Source organism: Rhineura floridana, chromosome 15 (genome assembly GCF_030035675.1).
Source record: "Rhineura floridana isolate rRhiFlo1 chromosome 15, rRhiFlo1.hap2, whole genome shotgun sequence".
Classification (NCBI taxonomy): Eukaryota; Metazoa; Chordata; class Lepidosauria; order Squamata; family Rhineuridae; genus Rhineura; species Rhineura floridana.
Genome location: NC_084494.1, coordinates 27083370 through 27093838, shown reverse-complemented (window position 1 = coordinate 27093838; position 10469 = coordinate 27083370). Strand labels below are relative to the sequence as shown.

The 10469-nt window shown below is 44.6% G+C and overlaps 1 protein-coding gene across 1 annotated transcript; it reads left to right on the top strand.

The window, feature by feature from the left end:
* Nucleotides 1-1200: 1200 nt before the first annotated feature.
* On the top strand, nt 1201-6135 carry LOC133370332 (synapse differentiation-inducing gene protein 1-like). Its single transcript, XM_061596507.1, has 2 exons — nt 1201-1893; nt 4322-6135. The coding sequence occupies exons 1-2, from the start codon at nt 1543-1545 to the stop codon at nt 4472-4474; spliced, it is 504 nt and encodes a 167-aa protein (XP_061452491.1). The 5' UTR covers nt 1201-1542; the 3' UTR covers nt 4475-6135.
* The last annotated feature ends 4334 nt before the right edge of the window (nt 6136-10469 follow it).

The following is a 10469-nucleotide window of genomic DNA, read 5'->3' as shown; positions in this document are numbered from 1 at the left end:
TGTTAGCTGCATTTCTTAGGTGCTGCAAATCTATATCAATTAATATTTGAGCAACAGAAAGAAATATGTGTTTATTAGGAGAAACTTGCGTAAAATACTGGATTTTTATTTTTAAAAATCACAGATTGCTGCAGGAATGTAGAGAACAGAATTTAAGATGGACAAAAGCACAGGAAAAAATAAGTAACTGGGGGTGCCCACTCCAAACTCTGCTCTGGGCCGGGACAAATCATACACCCCAGGAAAGGGGACGGTGTCCTCTATGAGATGCCAGTGCGTCCCACCTGGATCAGAGCTTCTGCTGGGCGCAGGGCACGCATAGGGCATCTACACACAACCAAAATGGACAAAAAAGGCAGAAAAAAAATAAGTAACTGGGGGTACCTAGCCCAAAATCTGCTCTGGGCCAGGACAAATCATATACCCAGGAAAGGGGAGGGTGTCATCTACCAGATGCCAGTGCAGATTTTGGGGTGGGCACCCCCAGTTACTAATTTTTTTCCTGCCTCTTTTTCTCCATTTTGGTTGTGGGTAGCTGCTATTATTCATGCCCTGCACCCAGCAGACATTCTAGGCCCGGTGTCATGCACTGGCATGTTATAGAGGACACCCTCGCCCTTCATGAGGTGTATGATTTGTCCCGGCCCAGAGCAGAGTTTGGGGTGGGCACCCCCAGTTACTTTTTTTCCCTTTGTGTTTTTGTTTATTTTGGTTTTGCATAGATGCCCTCATCTGTGCCCTGTGCCCAGCAGAAGCTCTGGGCCAGGAGGGAAGCAGTGGAATCTCGTAGAGGACACCCTCCCCTTTCCTGGAGTGTATGATTTGTCCTGGCCCAGAGCAGATTTTGGGGTGGGCACCCCCAGTTACTTATTTTTTATGATTTTATGACATTATTGTGCATTTATGATAATATCAAAAGCCTGATGATTTTGATTGCATAAATGTATTGTTAATATTGATGGGGAGAGTCCCCCAATCACAGTGATATATCATACAGGTTACTCCAACATATATTGTGGGGTCCGGAGACATGTGAACTTTGGCTTGAAGTTGCTGTAGTTGTCAACTTTTCTTCTTTTTTAGTGTTTGGAACTTTCAAGCAAATAAGGAGCTGGGAACTGGGAACTAGGAACCAACTTCAGCATAGTTGCCACACCCAGTACAACTCTCTCTGTATGGGTTATTCATTGCCTAATCCCTCATTCCACACACTCTTCCGGACAGCCAGGCACAGTGAAGTTCTTCTGTATAAGAGTCTGAGTTCTCCATAAGAGGCCCCTAAAGAGCAACACAGAGCAAAGGGTGGCCTGGGCTGCAAAGGCAAGCACCCACCCTAAAGAAGATTCAGGCTACAGCAGGGTTGGCACCCAAGGCAAAAGAAAGGATTGAAGGTGCAACCCAGAAGAGAGAAGGAGGGAGAGAGCAGAACACCCGGGAACTAATCAGGGCAGCCAAAAAGGAGGAACACGGAGAACTAAGAAAGGAGAAGAGGTTGAACTGGCAGAACTGTGAAGACGAGAAGAAGGAGAGCAGACCTGCACCATGAGCAGCTCAAACTATGAAAAGCTCGATGCAAATATGGCTACCACTCAGAATCCGCCCCCGTACTCTGAAAAACAGCCCTATGCAGAGCCGGATCCACTGAAACCTCCTGCTGACCCAGCACCTCACATGGCCTATGGGGCAATGCCCGCTGTGCCGCCCCACTACCAACCTTACTATGGCCCACCTGGCACAGAAGCCAGCCAAGGTCCAGTTCTTCAACCTCAACAGGCCATCTTCATCACCCCTGTACAGCCCACCAATGTACCCGACTACCTGGCTTACTCCATCTTTACCATGCTTTGTTGTTGCCTACCCCTGGGTATTGCTTCCTTGGTCTACTCTATACAGGTAAGTGTGTGACAGAGAGAGACAGACGGGGGGGAGGTTGAGGCTATGCTAGAATACAAGGGAGGCAAAACAGGCGTGGCCCCCTTAGTGACTGTATTTAGAAGCTACAGGATGGGCAACCATTTAGCTAAAATTGGAGTGGCGGAGTCAGGGCTTTCCCTCCATAATTCAAGCCCTTGTTTGATGTGTTACAAGTGGGAGAGCACTACTAGGTATGGGGGGGGTTAAAAGGTGAACCTACGTAATTTGCACTTCCCAAAGCAATAAATGAACTGAAACGCAGCCGTCCTCCAAAATTCACACTTCTCTGAATTTTGCAATGCAGTTCTCCAGCCAAATGATGTGCACCCAAATGCATACACTAGGGTAAAGCATGCATAAAAATGCATATACTAGTTAAAATAATACTGAAAAATGCATTACATTAGGGGAAATGGCATGGCAAAAACATGTCTATTCTGCAAAATTGTACGCGAATGTGTCTATTAGGAGAAACGATCTGATGAATTTTCATGAGGACTTTAAAAAAGTTGCAAACTGATGCAGAAATGTGGAGAATTTGGAAAAATGAGCAGCTGAGAGAAGCCAAGATTCGCTCGTCTCTAGGCTCTACACAGCTATAAGGAAAGAGCTCAGTAAAGAGGAAATAAAGATGGAGCACTAGTTCCAGAGAGAGCAAGATATGAGGCTCATTTGCACAGGGGGGTTAAAACAATGAAAGGGGGGAACAGGCTAGTTTATCACCAAAAAAAAGAGAGACGAAACATTCCTATAAGTTTTGCTTCTTATCCTACAAATGCTAGAAATGTACTATCTCTATTTTAATGAAAGCTGGGAATTTGGGAATTATGGTTTATCCAGAGGGGGCAACTACCCCCCTTGCCCATCCCCCACACATACCCATGCTCCTACACTACCCCAATACCAACCTTATTATGCCCCCCCCAGTGCTGGTGCTCAATGTTGTAAGACTTGGGACCCATCTTTATCCTGTGCCTTGGGGTATACTTTTATTTCTTTCTCTTTTACTGCATGCATTCATCTGATCTTTGTGTATGTTATACTTTTTTTTCTCTCGCCCACACTCACTTTCTCAGTTGCTCACTCTTTTACTATGCCCCTCCTTTCCCTTCTCCCTCCCTCCTTTTAAAAGTAAGTAAGCAAAATGACAATCAAGAAAGATGATCCTGGCAGAGAGCCTCTGGTGTGACCGGCCTAGATCAGGATGTGTTCCAGGATATGACTCTGTGTCACTAGGTGCATTTTCTCTCTTTCTGCATGGCCTCTGAACTATGGGTTGTGCAACTACTCCTCATAAGAAAGCTCTCTGGATGTCTCAGTAGAAAGGTATTTCTACATGCACTCAATAGATTGCAATATACTTGGTTCCAGGCTATGGTCTGATGGCACATGCGGCCACTACCTTGCTGAAGCTGAGCAAGTCTGGGTCTGGTCGGTGCCTGGATGGGAGACCGCCTGGGAACCACATATATGCCACCTTGGGTTCCATGGTGAAATAAAGGTGGGGTATAAATGTAACAAATAAATAAATAAATAATAAAAATATTGCAGTGGGGATTGTCATCACACATGGCAACAGGGCTGGACAGATTGTGACAAAGGAGGAAGGGAGATACAACCACAAAATAAAGGGTATGAAATCATGAGATGCTTTATCGACAGACCCCAATCTGCCTGTCTTGGGTAGGGATGGAAAGAGCTCTCAGTTTCTCATTTTTCCAGTCTTAAATTCAATTCTGCAATAAGTTGCTAGTTTTGTTTTTACCAAAAAAATCATCAAGAAAATTCTTAAGCACATTAGTGTGCTTTTCTCATAATAAACACATTTTATGCCATTTTGACATACATTTATCAAGCAATTTATCATAATATAAAGCATTTTTATATGTCATTTTCACTAATATATTCATTTTTATGCCTATTTCCCCCTAATATATGTCTTTCTGTAAATAATGTTTGATTGGAGAACTGCACTGCAAAATTCAGATAAATGTGAAGTATTTCAGTTCTCATTTTGTTTTGGAAAGTGCAAATTTTATTTATTTGTCTTTAAATGCTAATTTCTCCCCAATCCCTAGTCTCAGGTGGATGAGGGAATGATTTGCAAGTTGCTAATGGAGAGATCTCACCACAGGTCATCAGATCTGTGCTTGTGAAAACCCAGGGACCATCCACACGGATGGCTTTAGGCTTAGTCACAGCATACATTCCAAGGCTGTATGTCTTGCTCTGCTCTGCTCGGTTTTGTCTAAAACTATGTGTTTACTTGCAAGTGCTGGACAGCCTGAGACAAAAGGATTATTTGTTAGGCAACTGTTTCGCAATTGCTCAGGACCACCCACTTCTACATTCTTGAGATGTTCTCAAGTTGCATTTTTTAAACTCATTTATCTCTCTTTCTCTACAGACAAGAGAAGCTAACCTTGCTGGAAATGCCGTGGCAGCTCAGAGAAACTCCCGGCTGGCGCGCATCTTTGCCCACAGTGCACTTGGGATAGGGCTGGGGTTCCTTATTCTGTATATTATCATCATGGTGATTGTTTACACCTCAGCAGCTTAATAACTATTGCATAATCCCTGATGACGCAGTATGCAACAGTCAGATTCTAAAAGACCTTCCCTCACCCCACCCCGAGAGACAAGTGAGAGAATCCAGCTTTGATGCCATCTTCTTTCATAACCGGATGTCACGGACTAGATGATGGGTGCATTCATTCATATCACATGATTTCCATACACCAAATCGCCAGCAGTGGAATACATGAGTGCGAAATGATACAACTCTGAGCCAAAGTCAGGTGACCTGAAAGTTCTGTTAGCAGGAGTGGATGGCATCCAAAGAGGCAGAGGTGAGGAAAGGAGGGGGGAACCCCAGGATGTCAAAAGGAAAAAACGTAGATGATGAAATTCCAAATGGATTTAATAAAAAAAATTAAAAGAAATGTGCCCAACGCATTTCGGCTAGACAAATCTCAGCCTTCATCAGGGGCAAATGTGGAATCTATGAAGTCATTCAATAGTCAAAAAATATACAATTGGAGCAAATAGGCTATGACTCTACACTTAAAAGTAAATCTAGATTTGTCTAGCCGAAATGCGTTGGGCACATTTCTTTTTTAAAAATTTATTAAATCCATTTGGAATGTCATCATCTTCGTTTTTTCCTTTTGACATCCTGGGGTTCCCCCGTCCTTTCCTCTCCTTGACCTGAAAGTTCTGCCTAGTGATAGGTTTGCAATGGCCCATCTATGTCAATGGATGGGCAGCATCTCTAGTTCTGCAATACATAAATATCCCAAACTTGAAACAATGGAACAGGGATGGGCAAATTGATCGGGACTGGCGGGGGGGGGAGGAGGAGACATTTTATTCAGTTTGCATTTAAAGCCAGGTCTTTCAAATTTGCACTTTCCAAAATAATTTGAGAACTGAAACAGCAGCAGTTCAGCCAATAGCCTGTCCCTGCCTTCTGTTATCATAGGAACAGTTCAGCCAATCACTAAAAGTTTAATCACTGCCACAATTTTTTTAGTGCATTTCAGTACAGACACTATCAATCATATAAATTGTTTTAACTGAGTTTTAAAACCAAGGTGTGATTCTCTTTCTGAAACACCAATAATATTAAATGGAGACAATTAACCAGATACAAAATAGGTGAATCATCTATGTATAATTTATTAGCAAAGTGCTTTGTGAACATACTTTGTGTTTTACCAAAGCCGCCCTCCATAAATGTTAAGTAGCATTGTCATAAATGAATTTATTGTTTCAATAGGACTTACTTCTAGGTAAAAGTTTCAGTTTCAGCATCATTTATGGGGCAATCCTATACATGTCTACTCAGAAGTAAGTCCTATTGAGTTCTTTACTTCCAGGTAATTATGTGCAGGATTATAACCTTAGTTACTTAATCCCATTGGTCACTGCAAAACAGGGGAGCAAATTTTAGGCTTGTAGTACAGCAGATCATATGCAATATACAGAAACCAAAGCACCTAACCAGCTATAAAATGAACATTAAATTAAAAAAAAAACTAATAAAGAAACATCAGATGACAGGATGGTCTTTAAAACTCTGATGCAAGATCGCCCTCATAGCTTTAAACCAAATGTTGTGTGCTTAATGAATTGTGCATTGCTTAATATAGGGCCAAAGATTATTTCCAAAGTTACATAATCAAAAGAAGCTGTCTGTTTTATTAAAGATCTTGGAAATGCCTCCTGCCTCAAAATGCTATTGTATTTATTTCAAACAAGGGGAAATGTCTGCTATTGTGACAGGCAGAGTGTGCTTCTGCATCTTGCAAAGACCTGGGGACGCATGGCAAGGTTGTACTTCTATAATATACCTGCATATGAAGCGTGTAGGGTTGCCAGGTTTAGGGCCTGAGACTGTGCCCAAAGACCCCCAAAAACCTGGAGCTGGCCTTGCCTGTGGCGGTCCAGATGTTGCTTGATTGCATTTCCCTTCATCCCTGCTCATTGGCTAGGCTGTCTGGGGCTGACAGGAGTTGAGTCCAACAACATCTAGAGCATCAGAGGTTCCCTACCAAAAGTTGGACCCATGTTAGGAGAGGACCAGCCAGCAGCTGCAATTGCAGCATGCATTTTGCCTCTATTTCTGCAGCATTATCCCCAAATATCACCATTTATTTATTATCTGGCCCCATAGGAGTAAATGGGAGAAAGTAAAGGAATCACTAGGATGAGCCCAAACCTATTCACTGCAACAGCTTTAACCTTGGCTCAAAGGCAAAGAGACAAGCGTTTTCCCCCTTCTCAACTATGTCCCCAATTGCAGCCCATTTATCTGGCTTGACCCACAGAATTCCAAGTGTGGAAGTCGTGTGTGGATGTCTTTAAAAGGGGGTTAGACAAATCCATGGAGGATATCAGTAGGCTCTTAGACATGATGGTTATGTTCTGCCTCCACTGTTCTCCTAATACCAGCTGCTGGGAATCACAAGTGGGGAAAGTGCTGTTGCGCTCAGATCCTGCTTGTGGGCTTCCCACAGGCATCTGCTTGGCCATTGTGAGAACTGGATGCTGGATTAGATGGGCCACTGGCCTGATCCAGCAGGTTCTTATGTTCTTATGACCCAGTTGAGTCCTTCCATACATGGAGGAGCTTTACATGTGTGCCTCAGTATGTGTATAAACAGAACTCCTTCCCAAGTTGGCTGGTTGGCCACAGTGAGAACAGGAGACCGGACTGGAGACGGGCCTTTGGCATGATCAAGCAGGGCTCATCTTATGTTCTTATGAACTGAGACAGACCACCACTGAATAACACAAATGGGATTTTTCCCCCTAACAGTAATTGCGGTGCAAGGGTAATTTTCATGGCTGGGAAGAAGTTTTCATCCTCCCTTCTTGCACACTGCAGTGCAGACAAAAATTGGGGGACCACATACAATATTCCTTTTTTTAAAGTGCTGAAGACGTTACATGCATTTAAAGTATAACTGTGTTTTCAATCCCTTTTCCATCCATCACCTGGGAGGTAAAAATGACCAGTCTCCTTTCATGTCCTACAAACGCTCACAGTTCTGATATTACTCGGTCCCTCCCTTTTCGCCATGTACCCCTTCAAACTCTCCAACGGTGTCTTTGAGATAACAGGATTTTTCAGAGCAGGGGAAGGCTCAGCTCTCGGTCTCTCACACACACACAGAGCCCTGCTGGGTCAGGCCAATGGCCCATCTAGTCCATCTAGTGGCCAGCCAGATGCCTTTCAGAAGACCACAAGCAGGACCTGAGTGCAGCAGCACTCTCCCCACACATGATTCCCAGCAGGAGGGATTCAAAGGCATACTGCCTCCAATATTGGAGGACGTGGACACACCCAGATAGAAGGGTGTCTTCAGGTTGTCATTGTTTTGCAGGAGAGATCCACACTCACACTGTAAATTGAGGTTTGTGCAACGAAAGTGGGTTAAAGGACTCCATCAACCTATCGCAACAAAATCTTTTTTTTTTAAAGGACTTTTACCATTTGGGAAGTGATGGGGAAATGCATCGATGAGTGTGGAATAAATAAACGATATGCAAACACCCCACAAGCAAATGGGGATGAATTAACATTGTCCTATAAATGCCCCATTAAAAAAAAAAATCAGAACGAATTCTCAATAAAGACCAGACATAGCCTCTGTATAAGCTTTGTGCAAGGAAATCAGGATGAGTGCTGAATAAACAGACAATCTGAAGGAGCCCTGAGTCCAGTAGTGGCTGGTGCCCTTTGGAACTGGTAGGGAGGAAGGCAGGGAGACCAGCAGTAGATGGATCCAGAGACTATGACAGGCAGCGCCATCCCCTGACTGGCTGTAAGTAACATGGCTGAGGGCATACTGGAGTTGGTGGGGCACTGCCCCATTTGCCCTAATGGACCAGCCTCCATTGTCTAAGCAGGGGTGTAGTTGTCCAGGGTCTCAGGGAGTCTTAGACCCCTTACTTTTTGGGAAGCAGGGTCCCAACAGGATCCCTATGTTTCCAGCATCCTACAAAGCAATCAGCATGAAAGGAGAGTGTGTTAGCCACTGAGAAGAGCTCTTGTCCTTTCCTGCTGATTGGAGCCCATGGGAGTGAAAGGAGGTGAGTTAGCCACTGGGAAGATTCTTCTCAGTAGCTAATACTCTCCCTTTTCATGCTTACTGGCTCCTAGGGATTTCTGTTGTGGGAGAAGGTGTTAGCAAGGATCTCATTCTCAACTCAGCAGCAAAAAGAGGGGAGGACGTGTGGCTGTGACTATCATGAAGGGACTCTGCACTTCTGAATTTGCCACTATTATTTATTTATTTGTTTGTTTATTTATTTATTATTAGATGTATGTCCTGGCCTTCCTCCTCATAAGAGCCTAGGGTGGCACTACACTACTGTGCCTAAGCCTTTCTACCATGTGCCACTTCATCCATGATATAGAGTTGGTGTAGGACTAAGTGTAGTGTAGGGAGTTAGTGCAGGAAAGCCGCTGATGAGAAATTTGTCTTGCCTTCCCTGGTATAGGATAAACAGTGCCTGGGGAAAATGCTGGTCTTTTCAACTTTAGGATTCTACATAAGGAAGACAGCCTTGCAAATTCTTGAGTATCGCAAAATCCCTCTCTGTGTGTGTAAGAGAGAGGGGGAAGGGGAATGATTATGTCACCACAGCAAGGATGAAATCATAGCACTTTTGCCGCTGGAGAAAACTCTCCCTCCTTACTGGCAGTCAGACGCCCAATGTCAGTCTGTCTGTTTGGGTTATTGATATCCTAATTCCTCACTCTTCCCACTTATTCTGCCAGGCTGCCAGGCACAGTGAAGTTCTCCCCCTGAGCCAAAGCAATACATAAGACTCCCAATTATGTATGCTGAGCAGGGACTGGCTGAGCTGGATTTTAAGGCAAGCATTTGGCCAAAAGAAGACTCACGCCACCAGAGGAGGAAGTTTCAGACCACTATGATGGAGGAAGGCAAAGGGTTGAGGATGCAACTCGGGAGGATGCCCAGCCACTAACCAGGGCAGCCAGAAAGGAGGAATATAGAGAACTGAGAAAGAAGGCTGACCATTAAGAGGAGGAAAAGGAGGTGAGCAGACCGGCACCATGAGCAACCCAAACTACGATGGCAATGCGTCTGCTGCTCAGAATCCATACCCCTACTCGGAAAACAATCCCAATGAAGAAACTGATCCTCTTGCTGGGTCAATCCCCCGCATGCGATATGGGACAGCTCCCCCTATGCCTCTGCAAAACCAACCTTATGATGGCTCACCTGTGTCAGGATCCAACCGAGGTCCAGCCCTTCAGCCTCTGGAAGTTGTCGTCATCACACCTGTACAGCCCACCAATGAACCCGATTACCTGGCCTTCTCCCTCTTTACCATGGTTTGCTGTTTCCTACCTTTGGGTACTGCTGCCCTGATTTTCTCAATACAGGTGAGTTGGGTGGGCGGGTGAGAGAGAGAGAGAGAGAGAGGGAGGGAGGGAGAGGGGGAGAGAGGGAGAGAGAGAGAGAGAGAGAGAGAGAGAGAGATTAGTGGCTGTTTTTAGAACACTAAGGGCTGAGCAATAAATGAGATAAAATGGTGGGGGAATCCCCCAACCACCGCATCATAATTCAAGCACTAGTGCGATGTGTTGGGGGGGGGGAAGAGACACTGCACTGCTACAGGGAAAGAGACTAATAAAGAGGCAATCATGATAGAGCACAAAATGGGTGGTGGTTGTAGACAGAGCAGGTTAGGAGGCTTTATTTCAAACAAGCAAAATGCCTATGATTGATATAGGTGGGGTGTCTCTCTACATATCACAGAGACCTGGTGAGGAATGGCAAGGTTGCCCAGCATTCCTGTATGTGTAGGCACAGAGAAACATGGCTCCACCGCAAGCTGCAGCCCTGTTAGTGGGGACAGACCACCCCCCACTGTTGCAGGGGGGGATTTTGTTTCCACTGTTTATTGAGGATTTATCCTGATTTCCTTGCAGGGAGATTAGATGACATTGGCTACTGAATGAGTATTCATTCTCATTTGTTTGCAAGGAGGTTAGACGATGAGTCAAATCAAGTGAC

Excerpts from the sequence above, each read along its gene's own strand:
- LOC133370332 (XM_061596507.1), top strand. The coding sequence starts at position 1,543 with ATGAGCAGCTCAAACTATGAAAAGCTCGATGCAAATATGGCTACCACT. Across the intron at positions 1,894-4,321 it reads CCTTGGTCTACTCTATACAG|ACAAGAGAAGCTAACCTTGC; the intron begins GTAAGTGTGTGA and ends CTTTCTCTACAG.